The 23,480-nt window shown below is 55.8% G+C and overlaps 1 protein-coding gene across 3 annotated transcripts in view; it reads left to right on the top strand.

Moving 5' to 3' along the window:
- Positions 1–10,230: 10,230 nt before the first annotated feature.
- Positions 10,231–23,480, top strand: part of AHNAK (AHNAK nucleoprotein) — a 111,931-nt gene continuing 98,681 nt past the window's right edge. The window contains exons 1-4 of one of the 3 annotated variants that reach the window (XM_073015537.1): positions 10,231–10,417; positions 21,213–21,310; positions 21,681–21,837; positions 22,600–22,787. In XM_073015537.1, coding sequence (XP_072871638.1) covers positions 21,681–21,837; positions 22,600–22,787 — 345 coding nt within the window. In that variant the 5' untranslated portion in view covers positions 10,231–10,417; positions 21,213–21,310. Of the gene's footprint in view, positions 10,418–11,382; positions 11,492–21,212; positions 21,311–21,680; positions 21,838–22,599; positions 22,788–23,480 lie in introns of those variants that run through there. The other 2 variants (XM_073015532.1, XM_073015535.1) reach the window with 2 other exon arrangements.

Genomic DNA, 23,480 nt, shown 5'->3' on the forward strand with positions numbered 1-23,480 from the left:
TTCCCATCCCAGCTGGGCTCGGCTCTCCATGGCTCGATGGATCCTTCCTTTTCCTTGCTTTTGCTGTGGGCAGCCAATCAGAGCCTGCGCCTGTCGATGTCTGTGGTTGCTGGGCAGTTTTCTCTTGGTTCCAGGGAGTCTCATGCCACCCAACAGAGAGCTGGGTGTCATACCACATAGAGCTGGCGACCCGGCTCCACGGTCCAGCACGTGGCACAGAGACTAGGGGCGAGGAGCAGAAAGGGGAGGGGGTGTTTGAATGGATCAGGGGCTGAGGGCAGGGCATGATCTTAGAAAACTAGGGTAAAATGAGGGAAGGTGGAGGCTCTTTTATCCACTTACTGGGCAAAATCTCAGAGCCTCCACAGAGGGAGGGTGAAAGAAACTGGAGAAGGGGTTGGGGCTCAGCGTTGCAGTTGACTCAGATAAAATCTTTACAGAGCCTGGAGTGTGAATGGGAGGGACTGAAAGAGACTTGGTTAGTTTGTAGATAAACCAGTAGATACTGGTTATAAGCAGCTATTTATCTTAGCTGTTGGCACTTCTGCTTAAGTCACTTATTAAAAAGTTAAAAACCTTTAAAGTTCTTCCAAGAAAGACTTACATTGTTTCCTTTTTTTCATGCCCTGCTTTGAGCTGGAACTGGACAGCTGCTGCTCTCACTGGATCGGACCCATCCCACCAGCTGCCCACATGCCCCAAATGTGCCACTTCCCCTTTTGAAAGGTGGGGGAAGCCGAGAGTGTTGAAGGGAGGGGAATGAAGTGCTTTGGAGGCTCCACCCAGTCATTTCTGAAATTAATACTGTGGTTTTCATGGCAACGGGCACTCTTTGTTGTCAACTCAGAACTTTCCCTCCACACACATCAAATGGATTTTTCTGAGTGCTGTAGCTTCCCCAGCTCCCCCAGCCAGTGTGCCTATAGGGCACTGCAGGGCACTAACTTCCCCTACCTGCTGTGCTCATGTATTTTTTTTTTTTTTTTTTTGGAGACAGACTCTTGCTCTGTTGGCCAGGCTGGAGGGCAGTGGCATGATCTCGGCCCGCTGCAACCTCCGTCTCCCGGGCTCAAGCAATTCTTCTGCCTCAGCCTCCAGAGTAGCTGGGATTACAGGTGTGTGCCACCATGCCTGCTAATTTTTTTTTTGTAGTTTTAGTAGAGATGGGGTTTCACCATGTTAGCCAGGCTGGACTCGAACTACGAGCTCAGGTAATCCACCCGCCTTGGCCTCCCAAAGTGCTGGGATTACAGGCGTGAGCCACCGCGCCCAGCCCGCTTCTGTATGTTTGAATGTGATTCTGGGATTCCCACCCAGTTACCTTCCTCTAGTGCTGTGGAGCTCACATTGGTGCTCCTGAAAGGTTACAGAAACTGCCACCTGTTTCTGTCTGTTTGCTCCAGTCAGACTGGCATGGCTCCCAGAGCAGGCTGTTGTTTTACTCTAGGGTAATTACTGGGGTGTCCCAGTGCCTCAGCACCCAAGGGATGGGTGGAGTGGGGTACGGTCGGGGGTGCCGGAGGGCAGCGCTTCCGTCAGTTGAATCTCCCATTGGAGGGAGAATACCTTGGGCTGGTGGTACTGGCTCAGTGGTGATGTCCTGGCTACCCCATCTCAGTGTTCCTGGGCTCTCTTCATTCCCTTAGGCCCCTGCCTTCTCCACCACTCCCCTTGGTTCTCTTGATTTCCTCAGGATTTCAAGGCAAGCCTACTGACTCTACCTTTTGAACACAAGCTATGCAGATTGGGGGTTGGATGGTCAGTGAGGGTTTGGGGCTATCTCTGATAGGATCTCCCATGGAATGTGCCTCCACTCCCAGCTGCCCTCCCCTCTGCAGCAGGAACAGCTGTCATGTGAAGGCCTCTCTGCTGGCTCAGCCCTTTTGCAATCATCTGGCGGGCTCTGCTGGGATGGGGTGGATGGTGAGGATGGGCAGAGCCAAGGGGTGAAGGAGGAAACGTAGTAGGGCAGGGGGAGCTGTCAGAGGGTAAGGAGGGCTCTGGAGTTCAGGGCTGAGGGAAGAAAGGCTGCCAAGGTCAGGCAGGAGGGGTGGAAGGTGCCGAGCACGCCAGGGAGGTGGAATGATGAGCTTACAGTACCCATCCTGGGAGACTTTCAAGGTGGCAGGAGAGTAGGTTATAGCGGGAATCCAGGCAGTCATCCTTCAGGGAGATCCGCATTTCCCCTGACTCACAGGGGACCCATGGGGTGCTTTCCGGCTCATCCTCCGTGTGGGACCTGAGTCACCAAGACGCCTAGGGAGTTGGCTGCCCTATGGTGGCAAGTCCTGTGCCCAGCCCTGCCCTGCCCCACCCCACCCACTCCTACTGTTAGGACAGGGGTTAGCAAACACACCCCTTTTATCCCACTCTTCAATAGTAATTACCCGGCTCTTTGACTCAGACTTACAGAATGTACCTCTTGCAGGGACTGCCAGAGACCGTCTCTAATAACCTTATATTTTACCAGTGGGGAAACTGGAGCCCAGAGAGGTGAAGTGACTTATCAAGGGGGCATCTGAGCTTTTCCCAGTCCTTGCAGTTACTCACTGAGTCACTTCTGCTCCAAAGCTGAGCAGGAGGATGCTTCCCTCAAATGCCAAGGGGTAAGGGTGGTGGACACAGCACACCAGGCATGGAGGGGCAGGGAGAGCGAGGCATCTAAAGGCTTCCTGCGCCCGTCGCTTGGTAAGGGTAGCTTGGTAAGGAGTGTGGAAGTGGAGCCAGCCCTGGGGCCAGGGTCAGATGTAGCGATCCAAGTCCTGGGGCGGGCACAGGGCACGGAGTGTAACAGAGGCAGGACTTCGAGTGACAGGAACCTCAACTATGTGGTGACTCAGGCTCTGGGCAGCCTAGGCCCTTCCTTCCCTGCTCAGCCTGATCTCCTTTAAGAACTGTAAGCAGAGGAGAGGGAAACCCAGGCTGGTCTCCCTTTCCCCAGGAAGCTAGGGGAAAGGCAGAGGAAGTTGGAAAGGACGGGAGAAAAGCAGATTCCAAGAAAGGGGCGAGGAGGTGGTGTTCCCCGCTTCCTCGGCCCCTCCCTCCCTGCTCCCCGCTGGGGAGGGGAGCTGGCTGGGGCGTTGGCTGCTCCGTTTACTCCAACTCCCTCCCTCAGCTCCTGTTTACAACTCAGCCCGCCCAGTCCTTAGCTCAGTGCTGAGCTCTTCTGTTTTCTCTCTCTCCCTCCCTCCTTCCTTCACAGCCTCATACAGTCCTGTCTTGTCGCTTCTATTCCTTAACCTGGGGTCCGCATCTCCTCTTATTACCCTACAGCATCCCCACACCCCTAACTCTCTGCCTGAAATCCAGCCGTGACCCGTGTGTCCACCGTCCCACTCTCCCTGCCCAATTCCTTTCCCTTCTGCCTGCCTGGACAGTCTTTGCCTTCTTTCCTCCCAGACAGTCCACTGGAGACAGCCTCATGCCTCTTATTCTCTAACCAGCTTTAACTTGGGTTCTGCTCGGCTTGAAGATTTCATTAGGACTGAGTGTAATTGGAGAGTTTCTGTGTATCAGAGCTCTCTGATCTAAGAAATTCAGGAACTCCTTATTTGAAACTTCAAGTTTAAATACAGGCTGGGATTTGAATTGAGCTGGGGAAGGATGATTTTACTTGGCTTTATATTTTGGGATAGGGTTAAGGGTTTGGGGCTTGAGAATTGCTTAGGAAATGATGTTTGGATTCCAGAATCACCAGATAGATTTGCTGTTAGACGGGGGGACAATGACAGATCAGGAAGTGACGGAAGTGAGTGGAGAAGGGCCTGTTTGGCAGGGATGCTAATCCCTGGGCTGGTGTGTGTATGGGGTGGAGGTGGGGTCTGGGAGATCCCAGATGGTGCTAAGAAGGGTTAACAGTCATTTCTCTGCTTCTTTGTTTTTGAGACAGAGTTTTGCTCTTCTTGCCCAGGCTGGAGTGCAGTGGTGCAATCTTGGCTCACTGTAATCTCCGCCTCTCGGGTTCAAGCAATTCTCCTGCCTCAGCCTCCTGAGTAGCTGGGATTACAGACGTGTGCCACCATGTCCAGCTAATTTTGTATTTTTAATAGAGACGGGGTTTCACCAGGTTGGTCAGGCTGGTCTTGAGCTCCTGACCTCAAGTGATCACTCGCCTTGGCCTCCCAAAGTGCTGGGATTACAGGTGTAAGCCACCAGGCACAGCCCATTTCTCTGCTTCTAAGAATATCATGCAAAAGGACCTTCATGGGGGAAAAAGTCTGCTTCTAAAGAGACTGCAAACAGACCACACACTTCATTTCCCTTCTGGGATCAGAAACTGAGATTACTCTTTGAGCAGTCAACCTCTTTTCTTCCTTGTAACATGCTGATTTCAGAAAAGGGGACTGTGGAAAGAAGGGAGGGGAAGGGGAATCCCCTGGCCAGGGGCCTGCCCACAGAGCTCCCCTTTGTGGTTACTATGGAAACAGGCATAATAGGAACAAAATAGAGGCATGTTGCCTGGCAACAGAAGAGCCCAAGGTTCATTACAGACACGCGCGCACACACACACAAACTGACACATACACACACACACAAAACACATACATATCAGGGAACCTCCCCTACTCCCCAGGGAGGGAGTGTCACTTCTGGGGAAGCTGGGGTGTCCCTGTGATGACAAGTCCTAGAGCTCATCCAGCTTTGGCAGTGTGTGTGGAGGACCGTGGTACCAGCTGCCTCCGAACGGTGGTGGAGCACCAGCAGCAGGGCTGACCTCCCTCTTATAAGAGGAAAGCCTTTACTTAATATCACAGAGGAGTCCAAACCTTTGAGAAGATGGAGGTTTTCTTTGCAAAGTAGGGACCAAAGGAACTCCTTAATACTCCTTATAAAACATGGTGTGTAAAAATAAACAAACAAACGAAAAGCAGGCCAGGTATGGTGGCTCACGCTTGTAATCCCAGCACTTTGGGAGGCTGAGGCAGGTGGATCATGAGGTCAGGAGTTCGAGACCAGCATGGCCAGCATGGTAAAACCCCGTCTCTACTAAAAATACAAAAATTAGCCGGGTGTGGTGGTGCGTGCCTGTAAACTCCCAGCTACTTGGGAGACTGAAGCAGGAGAATCGCTTGAACCCTGGAGGCAGAGGTTGCAGTGAGCCAAGATGAGCCAAGATCATGTCACTGCACTCCAGCCTGGGTGACAGAGCTAGACTCTATCTCAAAACAACAACAACAACAACACACACCCAACTGCAACAACAAACACCCAAAACAGTGTGTTGGAGAGTGCTGGCAGGGGAGTAGCTATGTAAAATACCTGGTAGAAAAGATAACTCCAATTCTCTCAAGGCATAGGACCTCTGAGGAATTCAAAGGACAAGGTAAAGGGGTATCAGAGCCGTTTCTTCCTGAGCTGAGATTTTTGCTGGGATTCCATCTTGCCAAGGTCTCTATTGCTTCCACCACCATCACAGTTCCCCCACCATCACAGTTCCCCCACCCCATGCTGGACACACAGTAAATGTTTGGGTAGCTGCAAGAAAGACCCACAAGTAGGGGAATTGCTCCCTGGGGGCTGAGAGCCAGAGGAAGCTGTGACAGCCTGGGATGCAGGATGCTATCTACTGTAGAAAAGGCAAGGGCTTTGGAGCCAGTTATACCTGGAGTTCATTCATTCATTTGAAACATGCTCTTGAGTGATTGCTATGTGTCAGTCACTGCTCTAGGCATGAGGGGCCGGGGTGCAGTGGCTCACACCTATAATCCCAGCACTTTAGGAGGCTGAGGTGGGAGGATTGCTTAAGCCCAGGAGTTCAAGACCAGCCTGGGCAACATAGTGAGACCCTATCTCTACCAAAAAAAAAAAAAAAAAAAAAACCCACAGCTGAGCATGATGGTGTGCGTCTGTAGTCCCAGCTACTTGGGAGACTAAGGTGGGAGGATCACTTGAGCTTGGGAGGTTGAGGCTGCGGTGAGCCATGAATGCTCCACTGCACTCCATCCTGGGTGACAGAGTGAGACTGTCTCAAAACAAACAAACAAAAACAACAACAACAAAAATCAGTTAATCTAGGCACAAAGCATACAGCAGAGAAAAAGAACCCTGTCCTCATGAGGGTTAAATGCTAGTGGAAGCTTTGACTCTTGTCTCTGTGAGTTGTATGATTTTAGGTAAATCACGAACCCTCTGAGGCCATTCCTCACTAAGTGTCTCCTTCTCAGGGTGTGCAAGGATTAATGAGCTGACAGATGAAAGTAGCTCCTGGCAAGGTGGCTCACGCCTGTAATCCCAGCACTTTGGGAGGCTGAAGTGGGCGGGGATCACCTGAGGTCAGGAGTTCAAGACCAGCCTGGCTAACATGGTGAAACCCCATCTCTACTAAAAAATACAAAAATTAGGCCGGGCACGGTGGCTCAAGCCTGTAATCCCAGCACTTTGAGAGGCCGAGACAGGCGAATCACTAGGTCAGAAGATCGAGACCATCCTGGCGAACACGGTGAAACCCCGTCTCTACTAAAAAATACAAAAAACTAGCCGGGCCAGGTGGTGCCTGTAGTCCCAGCTATTCGGGAGGCTGAGGCGGGAGAATGGCTTAAACCCGGGAGGCGGGGCTTGCAGTGAGCTGAGATCCGGCCACTGCACTTCAGCCTGGGCGACAGAGCGAGACTTCGTCTCAAAACAAAAAAACAAAAAAACAAAAAAAACAAAAAAAAAAACCAATACAAAAATTAGCCAGGCATGGTGGCGCATGCCTGTAATCCAGCTGCTTGGGAGACTGAGGAAGGAGAATCACTTGAACCTGGAGGGGGAGATTGCAGTGAGCCGAGATCATGCCACTGCAGTCCAGGCTTAGCAACAGAGTGAGACTGTCTCTCAAAAAACACAAAACAGCCGGGCGCAGTGGCTCACGCCTGTAATCCCAGCACTTTGGGAGGCCGAGGCAGGCGGATCACAAGGTCAGGAGATCGAGACCATGGTGAAACCCCGTCTCTACTAAAAATAGAAAAAATTAGCCGGGCGCAGTGGCGGGCGCCTGTAGTCCCAGCTACTTGGGAGGCTGAGGCAGGAGAATGGCGTGAACCCGGGAGGCGGAGCTTGCAGTGAGTCGAGATTGCGCCACTGCACTCCAGCCTGGGCGACAGAGCGAGACTCCGTCTCAAAAAAAAAAAAAAAAACAACAACAACAAAAAACACACACACACACAAAACAAAAAAACCAACGAAGGTAGCTGCTGCAGGATCAGACACAATCATTATTAAGGTAGTTTTGTGAGGGAGGGTTGAGGAGGCTACACCAGCGGGCAGAAGGAGAGGAGTTGGCAGAAGTTTCTGAAAATGTGTGTGTCTCCACTTATACCACTGAAAACTTTGGAAAATATTCCCCTCCCCTGGGCTGAGGCGGCGGTCTTAGGAGACCCCAGCTCTGTTCCAGCCTGCAGGATCATTTTTTTTTTGTTTTAGATGGAATCTTGCTCTGTTGTCAGACTGGAGTGCAGTGGCATGATCTCAGCTCACTGCAACCTCCGCCTCCCGGGTTCAAGCGATTCTCCTGCCTCAGCCTCCCAAGTAGCTGGGACTACAGGCGTGCACCACCATGCCCGGCTAATTTTTGTATTTTTAGTAGAGACGAGGTTTCACCATGTTGCCCAGGCTGGTGTTGAACTCCTGAACTTAGGCGATCCACCTGTCTCGGCCTCCCAAAGTGCTAATTTTTGTATTTTTAGTAAAGACGGGGTTTCACCATGTTGGCCAGGACGGCCTTGATCTCTTGACCTTGTGATCCACACCCCATTGGCCTCCCAAAGCGCTGAGATTACAAGCGTGAGCCACTGCGCCCGGCCAGGATCATGGTTTTTTTAGAGGGTAGGGTTGAGGTTAAACTTTCTCTAGCCCTCCAGTCTGGAATGGGACAAGAGCCGGTCCCCAGAAGTACCCCCACCAGGTAATCTTGACACTCATACCCCCGAATGAAGTACCTGGACAGTGATCTCTGCTTTGGGACTGCTTCAAAAACCAACCCCTCCCTCCTGCCTTCTTCCCTGTTGACCAAGAGGGTGGCCAGAACAAACAATGGAGCAGATAAGTTGGCTCTGAGCCTGGGACTCTGGCCTCTGCTGTTTGGATCCTGGGGGGCCGATCCAGCCCAGTTGAGGCGAAGGCACAGTGTCCACGCCTTTCCGTGCTCTTCTTCCTTTTCTGCGCCAGCAGCCCCCCAGGTCCCGTTAGCCCTTTTTGCAGCTACCCTGTGTTTTCAACCTAGGTGTAAATCAACTCCTGTTTTAATATGCACCAGGAACATTCGCTCTTTTAAGGAACAAGATGATGATTCCTTCCATAAAGTTAAAAATCCTTTGGTAAACTGTTAACCAAAAGTTAACAATGGTTACTTTTGGGGAGAGGGACTGTGATAGGGGAGGAGGGAGACATCTGTATTTTATTGTATTTTTTTTTTTCAGATGGGGTCTCGCTCTGTCACCAAGGCTGGAGGGCAGTGGCACGATCTTGGCTCACTGCAACCTCCGCCTCCCAAGTTTAAGGGATTCTCCTGCCTCAGCTTCTGCAGCAGCTGGGATTACAGGCCGCACCACCATGCCCTGCTAAATTTTGTATTTTTAGACGAGGCGGGGTTTCACTATGTTGGCCAGGCTGGTCTCGAACTCCTGAGCTCAAGTGATCCACCTGCCTTGGCTTCCCAAAGTGCTGGAATTACAGGTGTGAGGCATCGTGCCTGGCCTTGGTGTGTGTGTGTGTGTTTTTAAAGCGTTCCATAGTTCAAAAGTTTTAGATTTTTTTTTCTTTAAATAAGGTAGGTGCTAGGAAAGGGGTGCAGAACAAAATGGGGGAGGAGGTGATTCTTGGGAAAGTCTGAGTCTGTGACTGTGTGCTTGGGATGTGTTGTGGCGAGGCTGCCTCTGCCATGGGGTTGAGTCATTATCTGGGCACCTGTGTGTGTATATTAGAGAGAGCGAGAGAAAATGCTGGTGCCCAAGTCTCCGCTTTGTGTTTTCACATGTCTCTGCCTGTCTGGATGTCTGCACATGCGGCTCCACCTTTCTGTGTCCATTATATGAGTGCCCATGTCTGTGGCTCCTCGGGCTGTCTCTTCCCTCCCCCACGGTCTGTACTCTGTGCCGGTAACTGGACCTGGACACAGCCCCCAGGGCTGGCAGCAGAGTTGACTGCTGGGTATTTTTAGCCTGTAAACATGTTTGCCATTTCAGAGGACAGGGCCGAGCTGGTCTCAGCTCCAGCCCACTCATGATCTTGCAGCAAGGAGGGCGCTCCTGCCTGGGCCAGGTCTCCTCAGTTCCCCAGCCTGGGGTCTCTCTTTCCTAGCATTTGGGAAGGAGGGGAAACTGGCTTGGAGTGGGCAGTGGGTGGCCACCTAGGAGGGAGGATAAGAGGACTCATGCGGGAGAAGAGAAAGGGAGTGTGGAGGGGAGTGTGTAGCCAGAAGGCCCCCGCACCCCATCATTAAGCGTTTAATAAAATCTCGATGTAGTTAGAAGTGGCTGTGGGAAATGGCTGTAAATTGGGAGACTCAGCGTCCCGCAAGTGGAGGGCGGGGGAGGGGCGCGCAGAGAAGGAATGGGAGGCAGAGGAAGCGCAGGGGCTCCGGCTCCTGGGGGCGGGAGTCTGGAGAGGAAGGTGGGCGTCAGGTCCGCTCTCCAACGCCCGCAGGCCTCACCCCCGTATGCCCGCGGCCTGCGCAGCACCGCGGTGCGCGGGGCGCTGGTGACGCCGGCTCCTGGGGGTGGGAATCCAAGCCAGTTCTGTGCGGGTAGGGACGGAAGGGCCCCGAGAAAGAGGGAAAGCGAGAAATGGGCGCGGCTGCATGGAGCTTGGGAACCAAGCAAGTAGGCTGGGGCCTGGGATCTGAAGTGTAGTTGCCTAAGCTGAGAGAAAACTCAAAGGTCCGGATCAGGCTGACGGTCGCGGCTGAATCACCCAAGCCCCAGCCGCCTTCAGAGCCCCCAGGCCCTTCCTGCAAAATAAGTTGATTCGCAGTTCCAGCTGTGAGGGCGAGCCCAGGGAGCCTGCGGGAGTTTCTTGCCAGTGAAGCCACACATTGCACATGTTGGACAGCAGATCCAGGTCCGGGACAGGATAGGGGACAGTGGATGGGGGGAGGGGGGAAAGAACGTCCCCGCGTCCCCCAGCGGCCCCCCTCCCCAGCAGCCCACCCCCGGGTCCCTCCAGGGTCTGCCCCGCTCGCCAGTCCTAGCCCCGCTCCGGCCCCGCCCGGCCCCGCCCTCTCCCCACAGCTCTGGGCAGACCCGCCCGCCCGAGCCGGAGTTACAAGAGCCGCCTCCGCGCACGGGGGCCCGGCCACTCGGCGCTGCTCTGCCGCGGGGACTGCACCGCCCGCCCTGCCAGACCCGCCCGGAACGGGGCTCGTCGCCGCCAGTAGCCGCAGCACCGCAGCCTCGGGCCTCGCGCCGGCTATGGCTGTGCCCCGGGGCTGAGCCCTCAGGTAGGGGCGCCAGGCGCACCGTGGCGCCATCGGGGTCCCGGGCACCAAAGGCGGGTGGGGGGAGGTGGGTTGCGGGGCTCCGGCAGGGCGCGTTGTTGGGAGTGTCACTGTGAAGATTCAAGCAGTTTGGAGCAAGCGGGGCCACCCGGGGAGGCGACGCGTCGCTCTCTGGGAGCGGAGTTCTGCCTCCGGAGTTGGGGCTCAAGTTGGTTAAAGTTGGAAAATCGCTTCGAAGTGCTTTGCTCCACTCTGTATTTCTACGGAGGGCGGACTGTTGGCTCCACTACAGGCAGGGTGCTGTGTTCCGGGCCTGGTGGCCTCTTGTCCCACCTCCTCTCCCTGCATGGGGCGGTGGCTCGGGGGCTGCTCCTTTCGTATCCCATGTTTACTGGAGGGGAAATTTCCGAGATCGCCGCCGCGCCTCCGCTACCCTGCGCCGTGCGCCCCCTCGGCTGTCCTTCCGCGCTCTCTGCACCTCCGCCCCTAACCGCGTCCCGAGTCGTCCAGGCCCCACCCTGTTCTGTACCACCAGCCCCTCAGCCTCCTCCAGCTGCCCCGCCCTGGCCTTGCCCCTCCGTGTTCCCCGCTCCAGAAAACCTTCCTCTCGGGCCGCGGAGCCTGGAAGTTTGCAATGCGCCTCCCAGCGGGATGGGTGGGGAGGGGGACATAATTAGGAAGATTCCTACGCTGAGGTGGGCGAGGAGGGGGGTGCTCTGCAGCGGCCCAGTCCTCGGGACCGCCCCTTCCCCTCGGGAGGCGGCGCTTTCCCCCACCCCACTCCCAAACCCGTCCGGGCGGGATGGCCCCCGCCCCAGCGCCTGGCCCGGCGCCAGCAGCCTGAGGAATGTGGTGGTTGGAGCCGGTGACTAATTCAAACCAGAACTCGGGGAGGAGTGGTGAGGGGCAAAGGGGAGGAGGAAGGGGCTGTGTGTGGGAGTTGGGGGCAGGAGCCGGGCTTGGCGTGGGAGGAGGGCTAAGCTGCGCTCGCTGGAACCCTGCGCTCCAGCGGTGCGCGCCAGGAGAGGGGGCCAGAGGCGAGGTCTCGCCTGGAGTTGGAAAGGCAGCGTGCTTAGGGTGTGTGCAGAGCTGTTATGTAAGGCTTTCCCATGCAAGGAGGGGTTTGCGGTGTGCGAGGGCCTGGGCCGCCCCTGGCAGGGCTGGTCGCCCCCCAGCAGTGCCGAGGCCGGGATGTGGGGGAGCAGTCCCTTGGCGGCGCTGACCATGAGGGACTCCAGGGGCCCAAACAGGGCTGGCTGTGCCTCTTGCTGGGAGGGGTGCGGAGGGGGCACATGAGTGTTTTCAGCTGTAGCCGAGCCCAGACAACCAGGTGGGGAACGGCTCTGGCCCCTCTGCACAATGAGGCCACAAGGGTTGTGTGCGATGTGTGTGCTTGCCGGTTTCGCAGGGTGTGGCTCCCGCCGCGGCGACCGTGGCGGTGAGGTGCTCCCAGGGAACGTGCGGTCGCTGCAGAGTGCCCTGCTCTGTGGAGGGGATTTGTGGGAAGGCAGTGTGTGGGAGCCTCCCAAGTCAGTCAGGTCCTTAGAGAATGACCCGGAGTCTCCGGAGGAAAAGGGCCCTAGATATCTCCCTCTGTGTCTCCAGCACAGCGCTGGCCGCTCGGTAAATATGGGTTTCGAACCCGTCTTCATTAGAATCCAACCTCGGATTGTAGGGCTCCTGCTCTCTGCTTGCCCTTCCCAGCACAGCGTAGAGCATGGTAGGTGTTGGGTTGATTTTGTGGAATACAGTGAGGGGCTGTAGCAGTGAAGTTGAGAGAGTGGGGGAAGGCATTTAAGGGCCCCTGCACCTACACTGGCTGTAATTCAGGGGAGCAGATCTCGCTTTCATCCCCGCCCCATGAGGGAAATCCCAGGGGCAGGGTGTGGCACTCACTTCCTTTCAGAAGCTGAATGTGGGGAAGCTTCCTTCTCCTGTCCTTAGCGACAGGGGCTGGCCACCCCCCACCGCGTGGATGGTGGCGTGTGCAGAATGGGGAGGACAGGGAAGCCCCCGAGTTAAGGGCACCTCTTTACTCTGAGCTGTGAGCTGTGGGGTGAGGGAAGGTGGGAGAGGAGCTAGGAGGGTGAGAGTGGAGCTAGGAGAGGTCGCAGGGGGGCTATGGGAATGTGGGTTAGAAGGTGTCTGAGCCCCTCTCTAAAGCCTTTGTCCCTAAGAGGTTATGCACAGGGACACTGGTCAGAGAACAGGGACACATGGGGAGCCACATAAGTCATGCGGACTGATACGGAGGCCACCAGCAGCAATTCAGGGGTCCTGGTCTGGGAATTCCTTGAGGAGCCGACCCCTCAGAGCTGAGGACTTGTGCCAGCCAGACATGGTCCAGGGCCTGGGGTGGGACACAGGGACCTGTTGAGGGAGAAGGTCCAGCGTCAGCCCAGGGCAGGGAGTCGGCTGAGGGTCCCTGGAGTCATCTTAGCCCTTGGGAAGTCCTGGGGAAAGGTGGCAATGCTGCCAGGCTGCATTCTTTTGCTCGACTTGGAATTGGCGGGTGGGTCCTGGCAGAGCCGGTCACCCTGAGCCTGAGGAGCTGGTTTGAGGGGTTGGGGCAAAGCCGTGGGGGCGGAGGGGTGTGTGGGGCTCTGGGGTGTGGTCACCACCTTCTTCAGAACTTGGGAACCGCCTGGAGACAGACAGAGAGACAGACCGGGAGAGCTAGTCCTACTCCTCACGGGAACGGTGTGGCTCTCTTCCCCACCATTCCGGAGGCCCCAGAGTTTCTCTCCCTGGAGCTGGGCTGTGCAGGCTTAGGTCTGAGGAAGGGTGATGGCCGCTGGGGAGGATTTCGAATGTGCCGCGTGGGCGGTGGCAGTGGCGGGGATCTAGGGCCTTCTTCCTTCTCTTCGTCCCCGGGTTCATCCGGGCTGGCATTTCCCTGGGCTCAGGCCATCCGGTGGGCTCTCAAGGCTTCCTGAGCACGAGCAATTTCCAGCATTCCTGGGTGTGTCCAAGGGAGTGTGGGGCCACAGGAGGATTCCGAAGGAATGAAGCCCCTTTTCCTCCCTGCTGGCCTCAGTTCCCACCAGGGCTATGGCTGGGCTGTCCCTGGCAGTCTTAGGTAGGTCACTGTTAGCATTGCAGGTGTTGTCCCACTGTGGCTTTAGGTCCTTGTGACCACATGTCACAGCTTGTGTCTCTGAGTGAGGTGTGTGTCATTGCCTGTGAGAGTGTCCCACTGCTTGTGAATGAGGGTCTTCCTCTTGTGGCGTGCCTGGATGTGTCACCTCTGCCTGCATTGTCGTGGGGCTTGGAGGCAGAGGATAGCAGTGGCATTCTGCGCTGGTGGTGGAGGTTTCCTGCGGCCCGTAGGGGTTGTAGGTAAGGAATGAAGTGAGTTTCTCCGTCCTGGACAGGTCTGCACCGCGGTTTGTGTCCAGAGGCCTTTAGGAGGTGGAGGACAGCCTTGGGGGTGCAGGCCCCAGCTGAGCAGGTTAAGCAAGGCACTGCGCACGGCCTGTCGGGGAGGGGCATCCTGCCTGGTCCCCCGGGGCTGGAGCGGAGGTTCTGGGGGAAGGGGAAGTGCCTGGAGCTGATCCCGTCTACGGCTACGTGTCCTGGCGGGGCCGGGGCTGGGGGCAGATCTTCGGCGACAGAGCCAGAGCGGCCTGGCCCCACGCCCCTGCAGTAGCGTGGTCCGACCGCTGGGGGGAGAGCAAGCAGCGCCCTCCCCAGGTCCCGGCCTTGGGTGGGGCAGACAGGCAGCTAGCTCCCAAACTGTAATCTACCCCATAGGGCAAGACCAAGCGTTCTGCTCCACCCCGTCTCCTATAGGACGCCACCCTCAGAGTTGGTGTCTTAATCCCAGGGGTCCTGGGTAAAGGCCCACACTTCCCTGCTTCTGTGTCCAGGTGTGGGGACTCCCCACTGGATAATATGCTGTCCCCAGCCCCCTTTCACATGGAGCGCAGAGAGTCCCTCCTGGCCAGGGAGGGAAGAGGGAATCTCCCTCTCTGCTGGAAGTGAGAGCTTGGAGCTTCAGGGTTTCCCAGCTCACTGGAGCATGGGAGGGGGCTGTGCGTGGCCCGGGTAGAGAGAGATGGAGAAAAGCGTCACAGCAGAGTCAGAAAACAACCAGCTGGCTGCAGTCGGGGTGTAGGGGCTGCCCTGGAAGTCAGCATGATGTGAGGGGCCAGGGGAAGGGGGTGATGGGGAGGGGAGGGCTGGAATGACAAAGCTGGAAAAACTTCTGGTGGGAGTTGTGACTGGGCTGGTGCCTCCCTCTCCTAAGGGCAGGGAGCAGGGAGGAGGCCAGGCAGGTGCACACACAGAGGGGGAGGTGCAGGCTCAGGGGACATAGGCACCAGGTGAACAGGTGTAGGGGCCTCCAGGACAACTGTCTGTTATGAGCAGGTGAAGGCTGGCTGGGGCTGCAGGCTGCCCTGCGTTGTGTAGAGTGGAGAATGGGGCCGAGGGTCTCCGTGTGTGTGCTCGTGTGTGTGTGTGTGTGTGTGTGTGCTTGTGTGCCTTTCTCTGAAGGTGCCCAAGTTGCATGTGTCTTGCAACATGTTCATCTAATTCTTCCTGGTAATTCCACCTCCCAAATCTGCCCCACCTCCCTGCATGCTCCCCAGAATCAGCTAGGTGGGTTTGTAAAAGTCCTCAGTGCTGGCTTAGACTCTGAGTTGTCTGCGCACTTCTGCTCCAGTTAGAATGGGGCATAACGTTTTTTCCTAAACAAGCCTGGCAGCTGCATCCTTGGGGAACCATTGGAGGGTCAGGCCCTGGAAGGGATGTCAACCCTGTGTTTCTCCTTGTTCCTTTGGAACGAGGGTCTGTGTATCATGACTGTCTCCATCTCCTAGAAGTGGAAATGCTTGTCTTGCTCTGCCCGCCTCTAGCATGAGTCTGGTGCCTCCAGCATGAGTCTGGCCTCTAGCATGAGTCTGGTGCCTCTAGCATGAGTCTGGTGCCTCCAGCATGAGTCTGGCCTCTAGCATGAGTCTGGTGCCTCTAGCATGAGTCTGGTGCCTCCAGCATGAGTCTGGCCTCTAGCATGAGTCTGGTGCCTCCAGCATGAGTCTGGCCTCTAGCATGAGTCTGGTGCCTCCAGCATGAGTCTGGCCTCTAGCATGAGTCTGGTGCCTCCAGCATGAGTCTGGTGCTGGTTGAGCCCCAGGAGATGGTTCTTTTGTCTCCCACCTGCTGGGGCCCAAGAGAAATCTAGGTCGAAGTGAGTTGGGTGCTGGGCAGCTCAGGATCCTGACCCCCTCGGGCCCCAGCCTCAGTAAGCCCCAGAAGCAAAAGGCCCCTCATATGCAGAGCCCTGGGATGCCTGGGACAGTCCATTCTGGGTCTGCGGCCCACAGCTTGTTCCGGGTTGAGGTGGAGTGTGGGGAAGGGGGTTTGGAGGTCTCTGCATCTTCCTGTTGTTGTCCCTCTAGCTCTCACTCCAGTGTAGGTCTCTCTTCTGTGCATCTGCCTCTGTGGGTTCTCTTGTGTGTCATCCTGTGTATTTCCTTGTGCCTTCATCCCTCTGCTGGGCAAAGACCGTTGACCTTGGGGGTCAGAGACTCCTGGGCTTGCATTTCCACTCTCTCACACTTGGGCAAGTAGTAGTATCTCCTGGGCCTGTTTCCACATCTCTGAAGTAAGGATATTAGTTCTTTGCACCTAGCATCATCATTTGGGGGTTGAATGAGAACCCAGGCATGGGATGTTGCCAACAACACAGTCTGTGACACACAAGATTGCTCTGCAGAATTCTCTTTCTCGCTACTTGTGTGTGGGTTTTTTTTTCTTTCAACACGAACTTTCTGTTCCTCTTTGCCTCCTGATGAGTGTTTATGAGAGCAGAGCATACTGTCTTCTGGGTGTGTCTTTCTGAATAGCCTCCCTCTCCTCCTGGTTCCGAATGTTGGGGGCTTCCCCTCTGGTAGGGTCTCTGACTCTGGGCGTGAGTCATGTCGCTCCTGGGATGAGGACTGCTTCTCTTTGGCCTTGTGTGTGTGGTGGGTTGATTGACCCACATGCGTGCCACCGTGCTGGGTGGAAGTTTCACTGTGGCTGGTGCCCTCCCTACCACAGATGGGGTGATTTTCTTCCCCTCGGAGGGTTGCCTCCTGTGTCCCGCCTATGCTGGGTGGATGCCTAGTCGTGGGCCCCTGTGGTGTGTATCTTGTCCTCAGGTTTGGTGCATTTGGGCACAGAGGCCTGTGGCCTGTCTCTGGGGGAGTGTGTGTATCAATTCCTGCCATCTCCACACTGACGCTGGCTACAGGGCTGTCTCTAGCTGCTGCAACAATTGGCCTGGTTTCCATCCTGGCTGTCTTTATACTGGCTCGCCCCGGGAAGGGGTACTGTTCTCCGAGGGCAGTGGAGGAAGGAGCTTCCTCTGGAGGTCACCCCTGGCAGAGGCCATCTGCTGGGGTCAAGAATCTGCTTCCTGGAGTTCTCCTGCTTCTACTTGGCATCGTGCCCAATCGCAGGGTATGGGCAGAGCCCTGCTGCTCGGCACATCCTCTTTGCAGTTTTGAAGTGACAGGATGGGCTGTTCTCTCGCTGCTTCTGGCCTGAATTACAGCCTGTCCCACGGTGTCGGGCATGCGTGCTCTCACCTTTGCAGCTGGCGTGGCCTCACCATCTCACTCTTTTCTGCCCTCCAAGCAATATTCTGCCTTAGGGAGTCTCCACTCTGGCCCTGCTCCTTCTTTTTTTATTAAAAAAAAATTAAGTTTTTATTTTTTATAGAGATAGGGTTTTGCCACGTTGCCCAGGCTGATCTCAAACTCCTGGGCTCAAGCGATCAGTGTGCCTCGGCCTCCCAAAGTGCTGGGATTACAGGCATGAGCCAGCGCACCTAGCTCTGCCCCGTTTCTTCCTATCATGAGGGAGGCTGTTGGGTGGACCACCGGGCTGTGTGCTAGCAGGCTCTGGGACTAGGGCCCCAGCACACTCCCATTCTCTCATTTCTCTGGACCTTACTTTCTCCATCCTTAAGTAACAGGCAATGCCATCCCATAAAACTCTCGGCAGTGGGGTAAGCGTTCTGTGTCCATGCTAATATAGTAGCCAGTAGCTACATGTGACTGTTGAGCTCTTGAAATGTGGCTAGTGCAGCCAATGAGCTACAATTTTAATTTAACTGAATTTTAATTAATTAAATTTAAATAGCTACATGTGGCTGCTGTGTTGGGTGGCATGACTCTAGGTCTCTCCCAGCTCTGAAGGCTTATGGCACTTGGCTGAATCGTGCAGAATTCCCCAAAGCTCCAAAGACCCTCTTTTGGGTAGCAACAGGGCAGAGCCCTCAGCCTCCCGGGAAAGCCTGACTTAACCTAACTTGTGTGGGAGGAGAAGACAGGGCCACCTGGGCTTGAGACAGGCTCCAGAGGTGGAGGAGAGACTGAGGGCTGGGACCAAACGTGGAGAATGGAGAAAGGGGAACCCCGGCTACATAGTATCCCACGCTGCTCCTTCACTATTCCCTTCAGTATTTCCATGCCCCTCCTCGGAACTGAATGGCCCAGGTCAGATGGGAGGGGAGTCCTTCCAGGCTGTGCCAGGACAGCAGGGCCAGAGCCAGAGCAGGCAGGGTGGTTGGCAGCCCCACCTGGCCGGGAAGCCATTGGGTGCCCTGCCAGGGCCAACCTGCAGCCTCGGGTCCAATGGCTCCCGTCCTCAAGGGCTATTGGATCAGTTGTCTGCTTAGGATGGTTTCTCTCCTCCTCAGGAACCACGTGGGTTGAGGCAGGTAGCAAGTCTGTCCTGGGCCTCTAAAGGGACTTCTGCCCTGGGACTCTGCCTGAGGCACTGGCAGGGAAGCTAACTGCCTGTCTGCAGGGGATCTCTGGTTCCTCTGGCACCTGGGGATCTGGCCCAGGAGGCACTTTGTCCTTTGGGTTTTAGGCTCAACCCTTTGCAGGTCTGGAGCTGTTGCAGCCAGCTGCAGTGACTCACTGGGGAGGGAGGGAAAAAGGGAGGGTGGGGCCGAGGTGTGGGCGAGGGTGATCTGGCCCAGCTAGCTCTCTCCCCATCGCTGGCTGCTGGCACAGCACCAGGATGCTGGGGTGAGCAAAGGGGCCCTGCTCCAGGAGGAGGACAGGGGTGTCTGGGCGATCTGAAGGGGTGGCTTCAGTTCTGTCTGAGAGATGAAGTCTGGAATCTCTTTTCCTTCCCTGCCTCTGCCCGGCTCCTTTTCTGCAGGGCTAGCTGCTGAGCACTGGACATTGGGAGAGAATGTGCCATTTAAGCCCCAGCTTTGCTGTTTCACACTGGGAAGGGTCAGAGTGATTTCCCGTCGCAGCCTTCTCTGCGGCCGGAAGGGAGGAGGTGTTTTCCCCAGTTTGCACCTGAGCCCACAGGCTCAGAGTCTTTGCTCACCTTGTAGCCAGCACCTGTGTTGACAAGGAGACACGTCGTCCACACTGCGTTGTCAAACGGGAGGATGGCTGTTGGGGGCTGGGGTCTGTGTTTCTCTTTCATCCGTGTTGTGATCTGCCTGAGATAGGAACTGCTAAGTGCCCACAAATTCCTAAGAGACACAGTCTTGTCCTCAGAGGTCACCTCTAGCGCCTTCAAGACCCCATGTACATTGCATTTCCCCCAGAAAGCTCCCAAGCCTTCTGGAATATTCTGCGGCAAAATCGGTCACAGCTAGTGCACCTTGCTCATCTGATGTGTGTCTGTGACAGAAACACAGAGTCTTAAATCTCCCTGTCCGGCACATGGGTGCGTGAGTGACGTGAGGTCACCGTCTAATGCAGCGTATAATTAGGTGCCGGGCCCAGCTGTGTCCATCCCTGGCCGGTTCCATCTGCAGTGCAAAGTATAGTGTTGGGCATAGGGAGGCAGCCGGTATACGTGCATTGATTGACTGTTAATACTTTTTGGATGTAAACAGCTGTAGGCAGGGCTTTGGGTCAGGTTCCCCATGACTTATAGTGTTCCTCACACTGCCGCCATTTTGTGTGGTGGCTGTAGTCCGTGGCCCTGTGCAGAGTCCTGCCTGGTATCTTTCCAGGGCGCCTGCAGACGACAGCTCATCCTGTGGCTGGAGGGCGAATTTATTACTAAATGCTTGCATTTAAAGGGGCCTGGCTCAGGGCCTGGTGTGGGCAGCCAGTGGGCCTGGACTCACCCTGGGCCAAGTCGGGCTCATCTGGGCTCTAGCCTCTAGGGCTTGGGTGGTGCCTGATGGGGCTGGGACCTCCTTTGTTCAGGCAGCTTCCTGTGGCAGGGCTCCCAGAGCTGCCAGCTGGTGAGGCACCCCCTTGGTCCCGGGGACTGGGTGAGACCAGGTGGCCCGAGTCTCTGTCTCTGAGGGAGGTGGAACACTGCCATTCCTCCTTGGAGGCAGCCTCTGAGGAGGCTCCCACCTGTTACAAGCGGCAGACCTGGGATGGAGTAGGCAAAAGAGTTACAGACTCGGTGGTCCAGGTGCGGCGGCTCACGCCTGTAATCCCAGCACTTTGGGAGGCCAAGGAGGGTAGATCACGAGGTCAGGAGTTCAAGACCAACCTGGCCGAGATGGTGAAACCCCATCTCTACTAAAAATACCAAAAATTAGCTGGGTGTGATGGGTGTAATCCCAGCTACTCGGGAGACTGAGGCAGAGAATTGCTTGAACCTTGGTGGGGGAGGTTGCAGTGAGCCGAGATCATGCCACTGTACACCAGCCTGGGCTACAAAGCGAGATTCCGTCTCAAAAAAAAAAAGGAGTTACAGACTCGGGTCCAAGCCCAGCATAGTTGTGCTGTCATGTGTACCCCGGGTAAGCTGTTCTCTCAGAGACTCAGTCTCTGTCTGTGAAATTGGCACAGTAACATCTCCCTCTTGAAGCTGTGGTTGAGAATGTGGGTCGAGGCCAGGCGCGGTGGCTCCTGTTTATAGTCCCAGCACTTTGGGATTGTTTGAGCCCAGGAGTTCTGGACCAGCCTGGGCAACATGGCAAAACCCCATCTCTCCAAAAATACAAAAATTAGCCAGTTGTAGTGGCACGTGGCTGTGGTCCGAGCTACTTGGGTGGCTGAGGCAGGAGGATCACTTGAGTCCAGGAGGTTGAGGCTGCAGTGAGTCGTGATCGCACCCCCGCACTCCAGCCTGTGTGACAGAACCAGACCCTGTCCCAAAAAAATAAAACGAGGCCGAGTGCATGGCTCACGCCTGTAATCCCAGCACTTTGGGAGGCTAAGGCAGGTGGATCACGAGGTCAGGAGATCGAGATCATCCTGGCTAACACGGTGAAACCCCATCTCTACTAAAAATACAAAAATTAGCTGGGCATGGTGCATAGTGGCGGGCGCCTGTAGTCCCAGCTACTCAGGAGGCTGAGGCAGGAGACTGGCTTGAACCCGAGAGATGGAGCTTGCAGTGAGCCAAGATCTACTATTGCATTCCAGCCTGGGTGACAGAGCGAGACTCCGTCTCAAAAAATAATAGTAATAAAGAATAAAAAATAAAAAAAGAAAAAAATAAAAAGGATATGGTGAGAACGTGCATGTGAAGCGGCTCCTGCCGGCTGGTGTTCATTTTTTTCTCCTTTATTGCCTCCATTTTCACAGATGAGGAAATGGAGGTTCAGAAAAGTGAAGTGTCTTGGCCAGGGTCCCACAGCTAGAAGGAGGCAGAGCCAGGATCTGACTCCAAGTCTGGCTCCTCTGAAGTCCCTTTCTGCTATGCCAGGCTGGAGAGTCATGGACTAGTGGAATTGATGGCGGTGGTGGGGGTCGGGGTTGTGAGCTGGCCTGGGTAGCAGAGGACCTGGCTGTCCCTTGGGTGGGGACTCAGAGCAAGCTGACTGCTGACCGGAGTGTGAGCATCATCATGAACTTTCCCCTAGGTTGTGACCGAGATCCTGACGAGAGAGATTGAGGGGAAGAGAGGAAGGAGGGGCGGGCTCCTGGCAAGGCATTTGCTCCTGAGCGGAATCCTGCAAAGGTCAGTAGGTGGGAGAGGCAGAGAGAGGCGGAGGTGATGGGATGTGGGGAGGGTGGGCCCCGTGTGGATGGGAGGCTGGGGCTGTGGGGGACAGGGATGAAGGACTGGCTGCCTCTGGGGCCAGTTGCCTCTGCTATCTCATTTCCGTCTTCTTTGTTATGCCTTGGGAGAACTTCCACAGTGGAAGGACGTGAGATGAGGTAACCCATCCCCAACACCTCACCTGGCAGGTGAGCCGGCTGCAGGGGCAGGCGCATTGGCGAGGGCCCCACTCCCTGGAGTTTATAGCACCGGAGATCGCTCGCTTTCCCGTGCCCTAATGTCCTCCCACCCGCACTGACCCCAGCTCCATTTCCTCACCTCATCCCAGATGGAGAAGGAGGAGGAGACAACGCGGGAGCTGCTGCTGCCCAACTGGCAGGGTAGCGGCTCCCACGGGCTGACCATCGCCCAAAGGGATGACGGCGTCTTTGTGCAGGAGGTGACGCAGAACTCCCCTGCGGCCCGCACTGGGGTGGTCAAGGAGGGTGAGTCTCCAGGGTATGGACTGGGTGCTGGAGGTTGGGGGGTCGGTGGGGGTGTTGGAGGGAAGGGCAGGGAGCAGGCAGAAGTGGGCGAGTGGCTGCCGAGGGCCTGTTCCCAGTGGCATCAGGATGGGCGGTACCCAAGCCCTGCCCTCTCTTGGCCACTCTGTGTCTGTCACTTGTGGTCCTCAGGGGAGGCAGTTGTGTGGGGTAGTGGACACCTGGTCCTCAGATCTGACTCCACCACCCACTAGCTCTGCAGATTTGGGCAAACGAGTTGGCCTTGCTTTTTTTTTTTTTTTTTTTTTGAGATGGAGTTTTGCTCTTGTTGCCCAGGCTGGAGTGCAGTGGCACCATCTCAGCTCAGTGCAACCTCTGCCTCCTGGGTTCAAGCGATTCTTCTGCCTCAGCCTCCAGGGTAGCTGGGATTACAGGCATGCGCCACCACACCCGGCTAATTTTGCATTTTTAGTACAGACAGGGTTTCTCTATGTTGGTCATTCTGGTCTCAAACTCCTGACCTCAGGCGATCTGTCCGCCTCGGCCTCCCAAAGTGCTGGGATTATAGGTGTGAGCCACCGTGCCTGGCCCCCACAAATTGGCCTTTTTAAGCCTCAGTTTCCATGTCTGTACAATGGATATTACCACGCCCACCTTGAGGGTGGTCGTGAGATCAAGTTAGTTCAGTGCCCAGTGTGTGGTGGCTATGTGTGATTTCCCTGAGGCTCTTTGGGCCTTACTTGCTTCCTGCTCTTCCCTGCTCAGGGGACCAGATTGTGGGTGCCACCATCTACTTTGACAACCTGCAGTCGGACGAGGTGACCCAGCTGCTGAACACCATGGGGCACCACACGGTGGGCCTGAAGCTGCACCGCAAGGGGGACCGCTCCCCCGAGCCTGGCCAGACCTGGACCCGTGAAGTCTTCAGCTCCCGTAGCTCTGAAGTGGTTCTGGTGAGTACCTCGCCGGCCATCTGTGCCCTGAGCTCCCCCGGCCACGCCAGCCTGCTGACCCTACTCCTGAGCCTCCCATCTGCCTCCGGAGCCTCTCTTTTTACTCCTTCTCCTCCTCTCACCTGTCTTCACTCGCTTGATCTCTTGGCCACCCTGTTTCTTTCTGCTTTCATGTGACATGTGGCTGTGCTGCCCCTAAATGTCTTCAATGAGTCTCTTCAGAGCGGCCACAGTGTGGGAACTGACTTGTGCAGCCCGGCCCTGGACGCTAGGAGGAAGGTCGGCTGTTTTGCAAGAGCCTTTCAAATGACTTCACAGGTGCCCAGCTCCACCTCACAGGCACCATTTTTCTCTCTGCAGAGGCCTGATACATTCTGTGGGTCAGACACTGGACAGCAAAGTGCCTGTGGGGACATTGTTCCTTCGTGGCTTGTTTATTTAACAAATAACGGGTCCTCAAAGTGAGACTGTTAACCCAGGCACAATCAGTCTTAGGCTCAACAAGTGCTTTCCAGGGAACAAGGGCCTCTGAGAAAATTCCCCTCCTGGTTAAACAAACGAGCCAGTGGGTTGAGAGTTGGGAGCTGAAGGGCCCGGTCTCTTGGGAGGTCTCCCTGGCACAGGCCGATTTGAATCTCTAACTGAATGGAAATCCTTCCAGTCCAAGAGTATACCTCCCACTCCCTCCCCATG

The sequence above is a fragment of the Chlorocebus sabaeus genome, chromosome 1 (assembly GCF_047675955.1).
Source record: "Chlorocebus sabaeus isolate Y175 chromosome 1, mChlSab1.0.hap1, whole genome shotgun sequence".
Taxonomy (NCBI): domain Eukaryota; kingdom Metazoa; phylum Chordata; class Mammalia; order Primates; family Cercopithecidae; genus Chlorocebus; species Chlorocebus sabaeus.